This window comes from Phalangium opilio, unplaced genomic scaffold, assembly GCF_054372755.1.
Source record: "Phalangium opilio isolate 3A_F unplaced genomic scaffold, DU_Popi_V2 ptg000105l_1, whole genome shotgun sequence".
NCBI classification, from domain to species: domain Eukaryota; kingdom Metazoa; phylum Arthropoda; class Arachnida; order Opiliones; family Phalangiidae; genus Phalangium; species Phalangium opilio.
This window is the reverse complement of record NW_028324207.1, coordinates 10,517,255-10,535,900: the sequence shown is the minus strand read 5'-3', so window position 1 is coordinate 10,535,900 and position 18,646 is coordinate 10,517,255. Positions and strand designations below refer to the sequence as shown.

The 18,646-nt window shown below is 39.5% G+C and overlaps 2 protein-coding genes across 5 annotated transcripts in view; one reads left to right on the top strand and one right to left on the bottom strand.

Annotated features, from left to right (window-relative positions):
- Positions 1 to 9,215, bottom strand: part of PCB (Pyruvate carboxylase) — a 38,531-nt gene extending 29,316 nt beyond the window's left edge. The window contains exons 1-4 of one of the 3 annotated variants that reach the window (XM_089851586.1): positions 9,075 to 9,215; positions 5,035 to 5,148; positions 2,881 to 3,123; positions 1,073 to 1,257 (exon numbers count right to left, since the gene is read on the bottom strand). In XM_089851586.1, coding sequence (XP_089707712.1) covers positions 1,073 to 1,257; positions 2,881 to 3,031 — 336 coding nt within the window. In that variant the 5' untranslated portion in view covers positions 3,032 to 3,123; positions 5,035 to 5,148; positions 9,075 to 9,215. Of the gene's footprint in view, positions 1 to 1,072; positions 1,258 to 2,880; positions 3,124 to 5,034; positions 5,204 to 9,074 lie in introns of all 3 variants that reach the window. The other 2 variants (XM_089851587.1, XM_089851588.1) reach the window with 2 other exon arrangements.
- On the top strand, positions 8,804 to 17,599 carry LOC149629929 (32 kDa beta-galactoside-binding lectin-like). 2 transcript variants are annotated; one of them, XM_089851602.1, is made up of 7 exons: positions 8,804 to 8,930; positions 9,114 to 9,202; positions 9,320 to 9,548; positions 12,933 to 13,043; positions 14,215 to 14,334; positions 15,313 to 15,398; positions 16,501 to 17,599. In XM_089851602.1, exons 1-7 carry the CDS (start codon positions 8,907 to 8,909, stop codon positions 16,817 to 16,819), a joined length of 978 nt encoding a protein of 325 aa, XP_089707728.1. In that variant the 5' UTR covers positions 8,804 to 8,906; the 3' UTR covers positions 16,820 to 17,599. The 2 variants fall into 2 exon arrangements, with proteins under 2 accessions (XP_089707728.1, XP_089707729.1); XM_089851603.1 differs by lacking the exon at positions 12,933 to 13,043.
- The last annotated feature ends 1,047 nt before the right edge of the window (positions 17,600 to 18,646 follow it).

Sequence of the window (18,646 nt, the reverse complement as noted above, 5' to 3'; positions counted from 1 at the left end):
TTTTATCTTATAGTTTTTTTGTAAAAAAATTAAAACGGAAATTAGCCATAATTAATTGGGCAACGTTAAGTATGTTTTTTGGCCCTAATTTTGCTAATACTGGTTGAAACCCCTTGAAATTTTAATGAGATGTGTAGAATAAGGTCTATTATTTTTGTGCAAAGGTTCAAAAGTTTCTCTTTTATAGTTTTTTTGTAAAAAAATTAAAACCGAAATTAGCCATAATTAATTTATTGGGTTTAGTCTTGAAATGGTTTAAATGGGCCCTAATTTTGCAAATACTGGTTCAAATATCTTGAAATTTTTATGAGATGTGTAGAATAAGGTCTATTATTTTTGTGCAAAGTTTCAAAAGTTTTTGTCTTTTATAGTTTTTTTGTAAAAAAATTAAAACGGAAATTAGCCATAATTAATAATTATGGGTTTAGTTTTCGAACGGTTTAAATGTGATTTTCTTCGGTTTCACTGGTTCGAATCTCCTGAAATTTTAGGGAGAGGTGTATTGAAGGGTTTTAAATGATCGTGCAAAGTGTCAAAGTTCTAAAACGAATAGTTGTTTTCCAAAAAATTCCCAAAGTTATGCACAGACGAAATTTAAATTTTAATGAATTTTTAGAAAAATAACTATTCGTTATAAAACTTTGAAACTTTGCACGATCATTTAAAACCCTTCAATACACCTCTCACTAAAATTTCAAGAGATTCGAACCGGTGAAACCGCGGAAAACACATTTAAACCGTTCGAAGACTAAACCCAATTAATTAATTATGGCTAATTTTCGTTTTAATTTTTTTGCAAAAAATCTATAAAAGATAAATTTTTGAAACTTTGCACAAAAATAATAAACCTTATGTTGCAAATCTCATTAAAATTTCAAGGGATTTGAACCAGTATTTGCAAAATTAGGGCCAAAAAACGGTGTTCCTCCCATAGACGGCCATGTTAAAAGCCGACTCCTTTGATTTTTTGGGGTTAAAATACGCGTTTCGGGGCCGATTGGACCAGAGCGTGATCGAGTGGGCCGAGATCAACTCGACGCTGGATTTATTGGAAGGTGGATGGATATCTTACGAGGGCGATACGAATAATTTCGGGAATGTTGAGGTAGGCTTGTACGGGCGTCAGATCTTTCCCTATTAAGTAAGACTCGTCCGCTTTTTGACGGAACATGTGCATTTTATCTTGTTCCGAATAAATGGCCACTGATCGGATACCGAGTTCAGTACACGCCCGAAAAACTCGAATGGCGATTTCACCTGAAAGAAACGGTATTATTGAACACACATGTTCAATTTTTCAATGTTCCCAGTGAACATGTTTCGCGATTCTAAATATTTCAATTTAATTTTGGATTTGAGAGAATTTTATTAATTGAGAAATTTCTGCACTTGACCCCTTGACCCCTTGATAAAAACTGAGCACGTTCAAAGAGGAAAGGTAAGTAAAATGGCGCAGGCAGATCTCTCTCCCACGCGCACCTACCTCGGCGCACAGAGATTCAGAGAAGGCAAATCTTCTACCATAGCCAACTCGATCACGCGCATCACGACGCAAACTGCTAGCAGCTCAGCGTCCGCGGATTGAGTGGGCTATGCTTCTACACTCCAATTTTGTCGCTCGCTGCCAAAGTCAACTCACGATGCGTATGCCAAGGCTTAAAGTACGATTTTAACAGATAAATCTGAGTCAAAATGATGCAGCTTCAATATTATCTACTGTGAATTAAGCAGACGATGCATCATTTCGTCCCAAATCTTTCAATTAAAAGAGAAGTTCAGGTAACATAATATTATACCTGAAAAGAACAGCATTTTTCTAAATATAAAATAAATTAAGTATTAAAAATAAAATAAATGATCTCTTATTACAAAATAATTAGTATTTAATTAGTCTTAAACATGACGAAACTACAGCGCCACCCGCCCTTGGTTTAGTGGCGTCTGCTAGCCAGAATCCGTACACGGGATGCTTCTGGCTAGCAGACGCCACTAAATAAACATGGCGGATGGCGCAGTAGTTCTCGTCATGTTTAAGACTAATTAAATACTAATTATTTTGTAATAAGAGATAATTAATTTTAATTTTAATATTTAATTCCTTTTATATTTAGAAAAAAAATGCCGTTCTTTTAAGGCATAATCAGTTATGTTAGCTGATATTTCCCTATAAGAATCACGCGTTAAGCCTTGGCACACGCATCGGGAATACAGTGTATTGACACTTTTCCGACTCGAAACCCACCTTATTCCCTATCGCCACGGGACCACCGGAAGTTAGGCTTATTTTCGGGATTCGTGGAGGGGAACAATGGGAAGAAATTAGTCTGTCGTCTGCTACACTATATATTTTGGGCCTTTGTAGCAGTCGACAGACGAATTTCTTCTCGGTACTCCCCTCCCTCCACCAATCCCGTAAATAAGCCTAACTTCTGGTGATAGGGATAGGGAATTAGGTGGATTTAAAAATAGATCAAAAATTTGCCAATAATTATTAGTAGGCCAAAAATAGCCTTAATCCTTTGAGTAACACTGCTCAAAGTTGCGGACATTTTTCCGACTCGAAATCCACCTTATTCCCTATCGCCACCGGAAGTTAGGCTTATCTCGAGATTCGTGGAGGGTAGTAGGCAAGAAATTAGTCTGTCGTCTGCTACAGTACATATTTTTGGCCTTTGTAGCAGACGACAGACGAATTACTCCCCTCCACGAATCCCGAAAATAAGCCTAACTTCCGGAGGGCGATAGGGAATTAGGTGGATTTAAAAATAGATAAAAAATTTGCCAATAATTATTAGTAGGCCAAAAATAGACATAATCCTTTGAGAAAAACTGCTCAAAGTCGCGGACTTGTAGTAGGCCTAGGCCTAAATTGTTACTGACCTCGATTAGCGACGAGGACTTTTTTAATGGGCTTGTAGTCAAGTTGATGCGTGGATTTGAATCGTCCATTATAATATCCGGAAATGATTCTTTGAGGCGTTTGCAACACTGACAGTCTGGGCTGACGAATAAGTAGAAGAACGCCCGCCATTTTGTTTTCCAGGAACCTCAACCGCAACCGTTAATTTAAATTCGAACGTAGTTCAGTTCAATTCAGTTTCAAGCACCTGTTGCTGTCTGTCCCTTTTGAAATATAAAGTTCATTTGTTTAATATCAATAGAGTGGTAGGACCAAAGTACTGTCGGATATGGCACAGCCCACTCGATCACGCAAGTTGCACTATAGCGCAGGAAACTTGCGTGATCGAGTGGGCTGTGGATATGGATATGGGCAATGGTCCAGTCGAAAATGTAACTTCTGTGACCAATTTTGACCCCCCAATGGACGCCTCCTAACACAAATTATGATTGATTGGAGTGTTTTATGAATGACCCCTTAAATATTAGCAGAAGAAACCAAGGTGGGCAATAAGAATTTTTTTTTTAAACTGCGAACAGGGCCAGAAATAAGGAAAATGTTTTTAAAGGAAATATGTCCAGTGACGCCCCCTTTGACTGGAAAAATTATAGGACATTGTGCCTGGAATAAATATACTGGTCCATGGGGACCATGACACTGACCAGGGTGGGAAATAAGAATTTTTTTGAAACTGGACATGGGGCCAGCGACCCCCCTGGCCTGGAATAAATAAACTGGTCCATGACCATTGACCAGGACGCGTCGTCTGCTAAAATAACTAAGTGGATAATTCAAGCAGTTGAGATAATGTCTGGACTCTGGTTACCCTTGAATTTTATTAGTGGTCAAGTGGACCACTGACCCCCCTCCGATTTAATTTCTAAACTGGTCCAGGCAATTTTTAAACTGGTCATTTGCCCTGTGCCACCGCCTTATTTCCCACGCTGTTACAGACACTGACCAGGGGACGTCGTCTGCTAAACTAAAGAAGAACTTACCCCCCCCCCCCCCCTCCGATTTAATTTTTAACCGCCTTATTTACCACGCTATAAGAAACTGAACAGTTAATCCTCCAACCAATCAAAACATGAAGGCAAAAGGAGCCTTTTTGGAATTATTCTAAGTAACTTAAATATTCTTGAAACATTTTATAAGTAAACTAAAGATAACATTTATTTAAATAGTTCGAAATTTGATTAGGCCTTGGTTAGGTTTGCAAACTTTAATACTGATTTTGTGTGCTAACAGATGGCGTTTATAATTAACCTTGAGATCAGGGGGGTGGAATAGCCTTTGCAAAGATGGGCAGTAAGGAATCTAAGGATACCTTAGAGGAGGAAAGTTTGATAGTGGAGTATTATTTGTAGCCCAACCACGCGTGGACCACTCGATCCGCGCTCCCAAACGCTGCGCTGCTCGTGCTCGTGACGCGCGTGATCGAGTGGGCTATGATCAAAGTAAACCAGGCAGGTTAGAGGTTGGGCATAAGCTCTAGGCGCCACCTGGTTACAGCAACAAGAACTACTATTTACACGTAGCGCCAATAGACTAGTGGTGGTAGAGGGGAGTAAACTGTGAATCCCTCCTGCTTTTGTAAGAGGGGACACTGTACACAGGGGGGGCTGACACACACTGAGCTAAGAGATAGAAGGGTGTGACATTGGCAGACGTGGAACTATTGTACTTTGTTTGATTTAAAGCCATGACAAAAATCTACATCTAATGTAACAACATTTAGCTAACACTGAACATAGCCCACTCGATCACGCGCGAGCAGCGCAGTGTCCGGGAGCGCGGATCGAGTGGGCTATGCACTGAGTCAAGGAGAAACACAGTGGCCTGACCCCAACGTAAATTAAGCCTGTCTAAAAGCGTTCAGTTTACAAAAACCTTAATTAATTGCATGCAAAAACAATAATTATGGCGTTCCCCTACATAATCAAGGCACAAATACCAACTAATCTCAACAGTTGCGCAATGCAATTTTATCAACGTAGTCTGGTTTTCTAGACTAGTATAAACTTATCAATCACAATTTTTGCTTAGTTAAGCAAGCACTCGTGAACATTTTAATCATCGCATTACGAATGTATTAAACTAATTAATTTAACCTAAATAAGTTAAAGCGTACTTACGTTAGGTGATTAATTAAAATACAGTGCGTCTTGTTTTGAACAGCCAAAGGTCATCACACAATCCTCGGTATTCCCGGCTTCAAAATAGAGGTGGAATGGAACAGACGACACACGCTTATAGAATAGAAAATAGATCTCAAAGTCACTGGCGTTATTTCACCGTATGATACTATTAACCGCAAAAAAATATATGGAATGAAAAATGCCGTTACGCAATTTTATGCAAAGAGTTTCCCCAATCTTTTAGGAGGGTAGTAGAAGCGGGGTTAGATTATAAGCGGCGGCAGGGGGAATGGTGCATCTCCCTCTCTCTCGTGATTTTTCCGGAAGACAACAGACCAAGGAATAGAAACTGCCCGCGTACTATTTCATGGAATTTTTGGAGGTTTCAAGCAGTGTTGTTCTTGGTAGTACAAATGTACTTTTTTAGTACATTTTCAAATTTCGAGTACGAAAAATACATTTTGTATTTTTGGTAGGTTATTTAGTACTTTTTGGAATTTCTAGAATGGGAAGTATTTTTTAAATTTTTGGGGGACGATTTTGCACTTTTTTGAATAACGACGAGGAAATTAATCTCTTAGTATTTGAAAAAGTTGATTCTTTTTTTGGACGAACTTAATCTGGCGGACACCTTGTTTTATTTTTCAACTCACTTCCTTTTTAAAAAAAATAAGTCTCTACGCATGGCAAAAAAGCCAAAAGGAAAAATGAGCCAATCACCCATCGTTCTTTTGTACCCTTTCCCTGGAATTTTTTTTTTCCAGAGTGGCGCTAAACTTGAGTGGGGGTCCGGGGGAAACGACTAAACGTGTTACTGCTATCGGAGTAGAGAGGTTAAGCATTCCTTAACGCTTGAGACTTTTGATGTTCCCGTGGTTTATTTAGTTTTAATTACTTGGTTTTAATTAATATGGATCGATAAAACAATTAGAATAAAATAAATAATATTCCATAAATTAATATAAAAAATAATCTTATAATTATATTTAAGATATTTGGTATCTTAGATGGCGCGCTAAGCGTTTCGGAGGGGGTGAAAGTTAAAAGTACGTTTTCCCCCCTTTTTCTGGAAAAGTACGTTTTAGAGTTGAGAAAAGTACATTCCCAAAATTGCTAAGAACAACACTGGTTTCAAGGCGAAGAAGCCCAGAGAGCGAGACGCCGCGGCCCTCTTAATCAGGTTTCAGTGAAAACTCCGGGGAAGAAAATTTGGATTACTTGGGAGGTGGGGTCACGTTACCTCCGGCGGACACGGGGCAGTTGCACCTATAGGGTGGGATCCCTCATACTATGTCGCCCAGAAGCTTGGCTTACAGAAATGCAATGCACCACACTCCCGACTTCAGGAAATTTCCACGGAGCATGATTGTACCAGGCTGGGAAATAAGAATATTTTTTAAACTAGTCCTTTGGACCAGTGACCCCCTAGTATCTAAAATATTTAACTGGTCTCCGGACTGGTCCCAGCCTTTGCTCTCCAATAGATTTGCAATTAATAAACTGGTCCCGAGGACCAGTAACCCCCACTTCTTCAATTAAAAAACTAGTCCAAGCAATTAATAAACTGGTTTTGGACCAGAGGAAGTGTGCTATTTCCCAGCCTGGATTGTACAATACAAATCCGTGAAATTTCCTCAGTCAATCACTGCAGTGGTTTAACTATAGCCTTCTCGATCATGCGCTCACGAACGCAAGTTGCTCGCGCTGTATTTATTTATTTATTTTATTATCAGTTCAGTACAGGTAAGCCACTAGAGCTTGGTTAGTAGAAGTCGTTAATTGAATTAGATTACAACGGCCAGTCTGGGAAATAGGAATGTTTTTTGAACTAGTCTTTGGGACCAGTGTCCGAAATAATAAAACGGTCGCCGGACTGGTCCCAGCCTTTGTTCTCCTATAGATTTTCAATTAATAAGCTGCACCCAAGGACCAGTAGCCCCCACTTCTTGAATTTAAAAACTGGTCCAAGTAATTATTAATAAACTGGTCCTTGGACCAGAGGAAGTGTGCATGCTATTTCCCACACTGAAATTTCTATTCCTTAACTTAATTATTTTCGGCCTTGGCCACCCTACGCCCCCTTCTACGCCGCCGGAAACGAACAGTACGATAAATAATATTGACCAATTACAAAAGAAAAAAAACAAAATTTGGACCAATAAGGCGTCTTCACGGGAAGAAATTACGACCGGCTGGTGGGCGGTGGCTGGGCCAAGAATTAATATATATTATTTTTGCAGAAACTAGAGCAGAAAACGAAGTAAACCACTGAATTAAGGCTTAGCAAACCACAGGAGTAGACATATTGCAATCTTTACGCGACGGAATTACGGACGATTGATTTAATTTTAATTAAAAAAGGCAATTAAAAACCAATATTTAAATAAGATAAAATAATACTTGTAGGGGTAGTGTAGCTCATGTTACCCCCATATATAAAGGGAAGGGAAGCAAATGTGACGCGATAAATTATCGCCCAATTAGTTTGACGTCGGCTGTGTGCAAAGTCTTTGAGAAATGTTTATACTCTTCACTATTAGCCCAACTTAACCCCCGCCTTAGCAATTTCCAACATGGGTTTCTCAATGGCAAGTCTGTAGAATCTAATCTCCTATCAGCCCTTTTCACTTGGCTAGAAGCTTTAGACCAATCCAAACGCGTTGACGTAATATATCTCGATATCGCCAAAGCGTTTGACTCTGTTCCCCACCGTCGACTCCTTTCAAAACTTCAAGCTTACGGCGTCACAAATAATATTCTTCGGTGGCTAGAATCGTATCTTCTTGATCGTTCTCAAGCAGTCCGGGTTAGTGATTCCCTGAGTGATTTCTTACCTGTTACCAGTGGCGTTCCTCAGGGAAGTGTCCTAGGCCCCTTACTATTCCTCATATACATCAATGATCTGCCCAATGACCTAACATCCCCTCTTTGTTTATTTGCTGACGATCTTAAAATCTTCCGCGTGATAGACTCATATACTGACGTGCTCACCCTACAATCTGATCTCCATAAGCTTGAGGTTTGGTCGACACGTAACGGTCTTTTCTTTAACGAAACCAAATCATTAGTCCTAACTTTACAAAATACCCCTTCAGACCTAGATTCACCGTCCCCTTATTTTCTTTCCGGGCAAAACATAAAACGTGTTAATGAGTGTCGAGATCTGGGTGTCCAAATAGATCATAATCTAAAATTTCATTCCCATGTGAGAAAGACTTGTGGTCGCGCCAAAGGTTTACTAGCCATTATCAAAGCCAATTTCCCAGGCATCACCCCTGAGTTTCTGACCCGCATTTATACCTGCTACGTTCGCCCAGTCCTAGAATTTGGTAGCCAAATCTGGAACCCTCACTCAGCTCTCGACATTCAACAACTAGACAACATTCAGGGTTCCTTCTCTCGACTACCGCGTATCCTAAAACATCAACCCAGAGACAGTAGGCTATCTACCCTTGGTTGGCCTTCTTTGACTACTCGTCGGTCTTACCTCGACCTAATCAGTTTATTCAAAATCCTAAATTGTCCCGACCAAAGATTCTTTTCCGCTGCTCCCTCGTCTATCCCCACCCGTGGTCACCATAGAAAATTATTTCGTCAACAGGCTCGTAAAAATCAACTGAAGCACTCTTTTTTCCATCGGTTGGTCCCCATCTGGAATTCCCTACCCCCTGAGATTATCTCCCTAAAATCACTTGTGCAATTTAAAACCAAACTTAAACACCACTTAAACCTTTAATTAATTCCCCTCACAATTTTCAACCTAAGAAATCGCAGCTGTAAGGCTTCATTCAGCCCTAGCTCGTATCCCCCCTCAGGAGCAAAAAAAAAAAAAAAAAAAAAAAACAGGTTTATTTGCCTCGTAAAATACAATGGAGGAAGTCGTCATAAGCCCCGTACGTAGTATTTTACGCACGTAAAGAATAGAGTAATGGCACTTCCCTGCCTTTGGCTACGTTACGCTCTATGAGAAATTAACACGGAGTGCCACTACTCTATTTAAATCAATCACGATTATCTCGATTACCTTGATTACTTACCTTTAATGAGTTTTAAAATTGTTTTTATTTTAAATACAGGGTGTTCCTTATACGGGGGACATTCCTAAAGGGCTGACAGTTGGAAAAGCTATAATTATAAATGGTTCTATTCCTTCGAATAGCTATCGGTAGGATCGTGTTCTTGACTGTTAAATTAAATACGATTTGAAAATTTGACATAAACGCACTTGAGATTAAAGATAGAGGATTATTTTGAGAAATGTTTTTCTTTTTTATCATAAAAGGTTCAATGTTGACCTTTGCTGCTCTTCAAAGAACAATTCAAGTAACGCCAACATCGGGAATGACGATGTGGCTTTGCACGTTTCCGTCAGATTTGATCAGAAATTGATTGTACGAAATTCTTATATGAATAATAATTGGATGGAAGAGGAACGCGATCCCCCCATTTTCCCCGTTGCAGCTGGACGCAAGTTCGAGCTCATCGTTTTGACCGAAGAAACGCACTATAAAGTGAGTTTGACCTTTGACATTTTTTATTTTTATTTTTATTGGTATTGTAACGTTGTCACACCTCCCCCCCCCCCCACTTTCATAAATACCGCCTTAACATTTGAGGCATTTCATAATAAGGGTTATATTCCCTTTAAAGTGATTATGACCTTTGACACACACACAAAAAATCGTGTTTTTACCATTATTTTTAAGAGAATTTATCTTACAAGGCTTTCTATAGGGATGACCCCCAAAATGATTATTGGGGATTAGTTTTTATTGGGAGTTTTATAAAAGAGGAGGAGCTTACTGAGAAAATAAGTTGCCCTTGACGTCATTTTCTATGTCATCTGGCAAGAGCCAATGAAAACCGACCATTTCATTAAAGCATAGCCCACTCGATCACGCTAGCTGCTCGAGCAACACGCGTGGTCGAGTGGACTCTACTTAAAAGTGACAACTGGAATAAATTGTTCTGTCGTCTGCTACACAATAATTTTATTGGCCTTTGTAGCAGACGACAGACCAATTTCTTGCCCTTAGTCCCAGTCTGGGAAATAAGGATTTTTTATTTAAAGTGGACATTGGGTCAGCGACTCCTCTGGCCTGGAATAAATAAACTGGTCCATGACCACTGACTAGGGCGCGTCGTCTGCTAAACTAAAGAAGTGTAATATTAAAATTTTTGAATTAATGTTTGGGCTCTGGAAACCCTTAAATTTTCTTAGTGGTCCTGTGGACCACTGACCCACCCTCCGATTTAATTTTAAAACTGGTCCAGGAAATTTTTAAACTGGTCATTTGGACTGTTCCACCGCCTTATTTCCCACGCTGAAACCGACCATTTCATTAAAGCATAGCCCACTCGATCACGCTAGCTGCTCGAGCAACAAGCGTGATTGAGTGGACTCTACTTAAAATGAACGTTTTCATAATACCGTTAAGCCTTGGCTACTTAGGTTTATTCGCGCTAATTTTAAAATTTAAGTAAGATAATGAATGTAAATCAACTATTTTCGAGGCTTCCTTTAGGGATGTCCCCTTAATAAATACTGAAAATGTACAGAACTTAATTTTACTGGTGATTTAAAGGGCAAGGCTTCTTTTAGGGATTACCCCTGGTAAATATTAAATTTGTTAGCACTTTTAGGGGTGTTGATGAATTTTAGAGTTACATGAGAATCATGGTTATACTCTCTTTAAAGAAGGCATCGGAGGGTGGGTAAAAATAATTTGAAATGCGTCAGAGGCACGTGACCGAGGAGAGGCGTCACGTGGTTCTAAGAAGTTTAGTTCGTTTTATTTCGAAATTAAAGTACCACTTCATGGAATTGGCGCTGCAATCTTGCGAAAAACAAGGACTAGATGTTAACTAGTTCCACTCCACGAGGAGTCTTTGTATCTTGGCATCACGTGATGTCTGTGACGTATTTCAAATAATTTTTACCCACCCGCCGATGCCTTCTTTGCAGTTCCTTTAAAGGGAGTATCGCCTAATGAAGGAAAATCCATAATTTCAAACAATAGAGCTATTTCGGTGGGGGAAAAATTTCGTCTGCTACGAAAATTGGGCCTGCCTTTGAGTGTAGAGGGCGGCCATTTTGTGAGGGTTTCTCTATGGGCAAATAGCATTGGTGACGTAGCCATTACCCCCTCTGAAATAGCTCTATAGGGACTTGGCAGTACTACGTCACGCAACGTCAGGCTACCTTCCACTAGTGCTAAAAACATACCAGGAGGAGGGGCTTATATAGCTTTCATTCTGTTAACCAAAAAACATACCATAATGGCGCTGGGGGCGGAGTTAAGCCCGAATTGCCAAGTCCCTATTGTAAGGAAAAAGTTAGAAAATTCTGTCCTATTATATTTACAAATGCAGTATGCTGTAAATGAGTATAATATTTATTTAAAGGGAATATCAACTAGTTATTCCCTATCGCCCGAAGTTAGGCCTATCTTGGAATTTGTTGTGGCATAGCCCACTCGATCCGCGCTCATATGTAATATAAGAATTTAATCTTATTTCTGGCCCTGAGTCACTCTGGGATAAATTGGTCTGTCGTCTGCTACACAACAATATTATTGGCAGGCTGGGAAATAAGGATATTTTTTAAACTAGTCCTTTGGACCAGTGACCCCCTAGTGTCTGAAATAATTTACTGGTCTCCGGACTGGTCCCAGCCTTTGCTCTCCAATAGATTTGCAATTAATAAACTGGTCCCGAGGACCAGTAACCCCCACTTCTTGAATTAAAAAACTAGTCCAAGCAATTAATAAACTGCTTTTGGACCAGAGGAAGTGTGCTATTTCCCAGCCTGATTATTGGCACTTTTGGCAGGGCCGGGAAAAAGGAATATTTCTTATAGGACATGTGTCCACTGATCCCCTCTTTGATTGGAAAATTTATAGGACATTGTCCACTGGAGTGCGCAAAAACAGTGTCGCATCTTCATAGTCAAGCTATCAAAACTTGAGAAAAATTTACTGGTCAAAATGTCCAGTGACCCCCTTAGTTTTTGGAAAAATTATAAGACATTTTAAATTTTTATTGGACAATGTCCAGTGACCTGTGCTTATTTCCGGCCCTGATTATTGGCATTTGTAGCAGACGACAGACGAATTTCACCCATTACTCCCTGACAGGGTGGGAAATAAGGATATTTTTTAAACTGGACATTGGGCCAGCGACCCCCCTGGCGTGGAATAAATGAACTGGTCCATGACCATTGACCAGGGCGCGTCGTCTGCTAAACTAAAGAAGTGGGTAATTAAAATAGTTGAGATAATGTCTGGACTCTGGTTACCCTTGAATTTTCTTAGTGGTACCGTGGACCACTGACCCCCCCCCCCCCGATTTAATTTTTAAACTGGTCCGGGCAATTTTTAAACTGGTCATTTGCCCTGTGCCACCGCCTTATTTCCCACGCTGCTCCCTGAGTTCCCTCCACGATTGTCGATTGTCGAGAGATTGTCGAGAACCCCAAATAAGCCTAAATTCGGTGATAGGGAAAAAGGTTGATCAAAAAATGTCATACAAGTGTCTGACAGGGCCTGAAAAAAGCGCAGGACACTGGCCATTGTCCAAGAAAATTTTAAAATGTCCCATCATTTGAAAAAAAAAAAGAAAAAAAACTAAGGGGGCCACTGGACAATTTTGAGTTTTTGACCAATAAATTATACGAAGTACTCCAGTGGACAATGCCCTATAAATTATCTTGTCAAAGGGGGAGGGGTCACAGGATTAGAAATTTTTGAAAGGCACGTGTTTGTATGTAGCGTATTAATACATATCCATGTTTATTGAGAATTTTAGTAATGTCTTTAGAAAGATGCTGTATCGTAGACAGCATGCATACAGGGTTCGTTCTAATTCATGTTGTACTATATTTTGCCCAAACGCAGATTGCTGTAAATGGTCACCATGTCGCTGAATTTAAGCATCGCTTCCCCATTCGCTCTGTTAAAGCCATTTACATCAAGGGCGAAGTTCAAATCAGCAAAATTTCCTTCCATGTAAGAATGGCAACACTTGGCGCCTCCTCTCAAAGCCAATCCACCTTATTCACGATACGTGTGCCAACTGCCAAGGCTTAAATAGCCTTTTTAACTAATAAATCTGGGTAAAAATGATACATCGTCTGCTTCACGGTAGAAGCAGACGACGAATCATTTTTACGCAGACATTTGTCAGTTAAAAAACTCGCCTTAAGCTTTAGCACCAGGCTGAGACATAAGGATTAAGGAATATTATTTAAACTAGTCCTTAGGACCAGTGACCGGCCCTTATAGGATCCAAAATAATGAAGTGGTCCCAGGACCAGCCTCCCCCTTTGTTCTCTGATAGAATTTAAATTAATAAACTTGTCCTGGGGATCAGTAACCCTCTCCAAGTATCCAAAATAATAAAGTGGTCCAAGGACCAGTCTCCCCCTTTGTTCTCTGATAGAATTTAAATTAATAAACTGGTCTCCGGACTGGTCCCAGCCTTTGTTCTCCTATATATTTTCAGTTAATAAACTGGTCCCGAGGACCAGTAACCCCATGCACTTTTTGAATTTAAAAACTAGTTCAAGCAATTAATAAACTGGTTTCGGACCAGAGGAAGTGTGCTATTTCCCAGACTGGCCATATGTCCAGTAGAGCCCAAGCACTTTAATTAAAAAACTGGCCACTTAAATGGTTAACCTTGAAGTGGCGCCACACAGGGCCAGTAGACCCGCAAGCATTTAATTTTTAAACTGGCCCAGCTATTTTTAAAGTGAACATTTGTCTCGGGTCCCCGCCTTATTTCACAGCCTTTTTGGCCATAGCCCACTCGATCACGCGCTCCAATGCTTTGGTGCACGCATTGGGAAAAAGGTGGATTGTGTACAGGGCCGGAAATAAGCACAGGACACTGGACATTGTCCAATAAAATTTTAAAATGTCCCATAAGTTTGTAAAAAACTGAGGGGGTCACTGGACAATTTGACCAATAAATTTTCCGAAGTTTTGATAGCTTGACTATGAAGATGCGACACTATTTTTGCACACTCCAGTGGACAATGTCCTATAAATTTCCCAATCAAAGAGGGGATCAGTGGACACATGTCCTATAAGAAATATTCCTTATTTCCGGCCCTGATTGTGTATCCTAATACGTGTCTTCTTGCACACGCGCGTGCTTCTCTCTTTTTACGTTCAGTCCATGAATGTTCCTAAATTTGGCCATCTGGGCTATCCAACAACAACTATACCACAAAGCGATCTTCAAATTTGTCCGACTGCACCGGCGTTGCATAGATTTCCCCCCATTTACAATCCGGTACGTATTTTTTCTTTTCTCAAAATTATTTTAAACTAATGATGGTCAAAAAATTATTTGAACCATTTGACGCAATTATGAAAATTTTATTCGTCTAAATTAGGCCTACCGTTTCATTAAGTTTACCATGATACGTAATTTGAGATAAATCGGCTGCGCGCTAACTGAGGCACAGCTTAGGTCGGGTGGGACGCCCAAAAATGGGGCTGGAATAGTCGGACTCGATGGTAATTGGCTAAGAAGCCTAGGGCTACAGACGAACCAATTACAATTCAGTCCAACTATTCCTGACCATTTTTTGGAGTCCCACCCGACCTGAGTTGGCCCCCACCTCCATCGGGTGGTCAACCTGGTGGAGCAGAGCAAAAGGCCTTGTCGTGGCGGAGGAGGCCCGAGTTCGGTGTGCCAGTAAGGATGGTTCCTTGGGTTCGCCCTTGGTTCGGACCCTCCCTGCCCCGTTCCGCGAACTTTTTGCTTGGCCCCGTCCAGGTGTTGCTATGGCTCATTCCCGGCTCTTGGCAACCCTCTGGGAGTCGCGGATACATTGTGTGGGCCGTATGGCACTGCTGCGCTCGGAGGGAAATCCTCCGTCCCCTCGAGCCTTCTGCTGCCTTAGTCCATCCCAGTCGCCGACGACCTCCTGGCTGGGCTCGCCGCTGACGGTGTCCCGCCTCAGTCACCTGCTCAAGGGGCGTTGCCGGACGCGTGTGCCTTGACGGCGGTTCCGCAGGTACCATTGTGAATATGAGGGACGACAATTGGGGGGGGGGCGCTGATAAGGCCCCTCCAGCTAGGTGCAGCGCCTAATCAAATGTTCTGAACTGTGCCACAGTTAGGGCGCGCCTATTACACATCCTTGCTCAAACTCAAAACTGTTTCCAATAATAACAGTTTGAAGATAATTTCATCATCGCAATTATGCAATTAAAAATCTCGTAATTCGTAACTGAATCACTGTTTGGTTGTTTTTTGTCGTAGTCAACACCGTTTAATCAACACTTTAAGAATGGACTGGAACCAATGGTTATCAGCATAAGTGGCAGACCGACTAAATCCGCTCATAGGTAATTATGTTGCGAGCTAGCAAATATTCTATATGTTTTTGGCCTACTATTAAAAGACAGTGAAGTGATCGGTGCCAATGATCTTTCTAGAAGTTTTGCGGTAGGGTTAGTACGGCACCTGGATAAGTCAGGGTTTTGGGAAATGTGGGAATAAGTCAGGGATTTAAAGCTTTTTTCCTTAAACGTCAGGGATTTCGTTTGGTCAATCGAACCATGATTGCTTCGAGTAATATATGATAAATATGGGCTGCGGGTGTCATTATGAAGTGCAGGGCTCTGCGGCTAAACACGTACTTAAAATGGTCCCAGGGATATTATTGGTGGCAAAATTTCGTCAGGGATAAGCAGCTGGAAACAGTCAGGGATTTTCAAAATGGGTCAAAAAGTAGGTCAAAGGATATGAGTCTGTAGATTTCGTGGCAACTCTCTCTAAATAAGCGATCTTGGCCCTTTATGACGTAATAGTCTAAGCGTAAGTTCATAATATATGTTCCTTTCATAAGTTTGTCACTGGTAACTTAGAAACTGGAGCTTCTCATCAACAGGGCCGGAAATAAGAGCAGGACACTGGACATTGTCCAATAAAATTTTAAAATGTCCCATAATTTTTTTCAAAAACTAAGGGGGTCACTGGGCAGTTTGACCAATAAAGTTTTAAAGAAGTTTTGATAGCTTGACCATGAATTAAGATGCGACACTATTTTCGCACATTCCAGCGGACAATGTCCTATAAATTTTCCAGTCAAACAGGGGGTCACTGGACAATTGTCGTATAAGAATTTTTTCTTATTTTCCGGCCCTGGTCATGAAGCGAGTGAGGTAGGTCATAGGTCATAGATTCGAGGAGGTAAAGCGAGGGAGGCCTGGTGGTGAGGCGCTGCTGTCAAAGGCTTAGTACAGACTAAATATTAAGATGGAAGCTCTGCAAAACTAACCACCAAGTGTAGGACTTCAATTCTCGAACTAGATCGAGCTTTAAGTCTCTCAGTAGCAGGGTCATACTTATGGAAGGAACATATCACTTATAAACTTATGGTCTAAGCATATTGCGAGCGATCTCAGAGACAAGGCTTAAAGTCGATAACATTCTTGTTGAGCGTAGATTTTCGATTAACTTTCTGACCAATGGAGAGAGTGGCAATCAGGACATTGCCCTGCACGTCAGCGCCCGTTTTGACCAACGCAAAGTGGTCAAGAATTCGCAAATCAACAATATCTGGGGGACGGAAGAATACGCGGCCATGATTTTCAAAGCGGGGGTCAACTTTGACCTGGTCATCAACGTCAGCAATCAAGGATTTCAATTTGTAGCCAATGGTCAATTTTACGGCATTTTTCAACACAGGCTGATGCCGCTGACCAGAATAACTTCTTTGCAGATTAACGATGATTTAATCTTATCTTCCGTGCAATTTATTTAAATGAGAACCCCTCGCTAATTAATCAAAAATTAAATATAATTAAAATTAATTCGTCTTAAAGGGATAGTGAACTCTTGACCAGTTTAATTAATTATTTAAAAAATCAAAAATTGCTTCTGATTCGTTTCGTTGCCGCAATAGAATACTTTGTTAAAACTAGTTTTTAATTTTTATTGATTTTTAATCAGGTCTAACGAATTTTTAATCAATGTTTATTGATTTCATGTTAATTAAATTTAAATTAAAATGATCAATCGGAGTTCATTATTCCTTAATTATAAATAAAACCATGACAATAAAAAAATTAATGCCAAATTTTCACGTAAAAATTAATTAAAAATTGCTCCCGAATGCAGTTTGCAGTTGCAGCTATTGCCAATCAATAGAGAAGTCTTTTAAACTTAGTCCTTTAAAAAGTCTTCCCAAATTTTTTAATCAACTTTTGTTTTTAATTTTTAATTTCCCACGTTAATTAATTTTAATTTTAATTACATAGCTTAATTACAGTTAACAATTCGCAATTAAGAGTAGGTGCCTTGCGTAATTACAGCAATTAAATGCGGAATCATCATTCCAAAATTATTTTTTTCATTTTTCAAAAATGGGATAGTTTAATTATTATTTTGAAATTGTTAATTAATTATTAATTTAATGCGATTTTGAAATTTAAATAAAACAAACTATAACTATGTAAACTCGTTTGAAATGTAAAAAAAAAAAAATAAACTATAAATAAACACTCCTAGAGACGATGACGTCGCGGAGAGGTATGTCACTGGACTTGTCTGTCTGTCTGTCTGTCTGTATGTATGTCTGTGTGTGTGTCTGTCACCGCGTTTGCAGTTGGCAAATCCAGAGAGAATTTCTAAATTCTCTCTGGCAAATCGGAGCAAACGTGTTCGCAAACTTCGCAGAAAGCAATTTTTGGCTTCTACTCCATTATCATCGTTAGGGTTAAGAAGTATACGCGGCGATTGGCTAGGGTTACGAGAAACGTCTAGCGCCCTCCCAAGGTTTATTGTGGTTTCCAAACTTGTTATTAACACTTAGCGTTGTGATTACGGTCCTTGGATTGACTGAATGCCTTTACAATTGGAAAGAGTTAATTTCAACGTGGCCTGGGAAAACTCAATTCATTGTGCTTAATCTTACTAGTTCAATTAAATTAAATGCAATGCTTAAACAGACTATTATAAGATAATACCCTTCCTTTTAAAAGTACATATCACCTCACTGTTTGGTGTTAGTTAGTAAGTATTAAACAAGATGGTCCCGGCCATATTCGTGCTCCATCGTTTGTAAGGCACTAGTTAGCAATCGAGAACTTTTTGCTTGCAAAACATTGAGTAATTATTTATTTTCTCACAAATACATTTAGTAATTATTTATTTTCCCACAAATACATTTAGTAATTATTTATTTTCCCACAAATACATTTAGTAATTATTTATTTTCCCACAAATACATTGAGTAATTATTTATTTTCCCACAAATACATTTAGTAATTATTTATTTTCCCACAAATACATTTAGTAATTATTTATTTTCCCACAAATACATTTAGTAATTATTTATTTTCCCACAAATACATTGAGTAATTATTTATTTTCCCACAAATACATTTAGTAATTATTTATTTTCCCACAAATACATTGAGTAATTATTTATTTTCCCACAAATACATTGAGTAATTATTTATTTTCCCACAAATACATTGAGTAATTATTTATTTTCCCACAAATACATTTAGTAATTATTTATTTTCCCACAAATACATTGAGTAATTATTTATTTTCCCACAAATACATTTAGTAATTATTTATTTTC

Coding starts and splice junctions, on each gene's coding strand:
- LOC149629929 (XM_089851602.1), top strand. CDS start 8,907: ATGGAGGAAGTCGTCATAAGCCCC. Junction 8,931..9,113: donor AGGAAGTCGTCATAAGCCCC/GTACGTAGTATT, acceptor TTTTAAATACAG/GGTGTTCCTTATACGGGGGA. Junction 15,399..16,500: donor CCGACTAAATCCGCTCATAG/GTAATTATGTTG, acceptor TGTTGAGCGTAG/ATTTTCGATTAACTTTCTGA.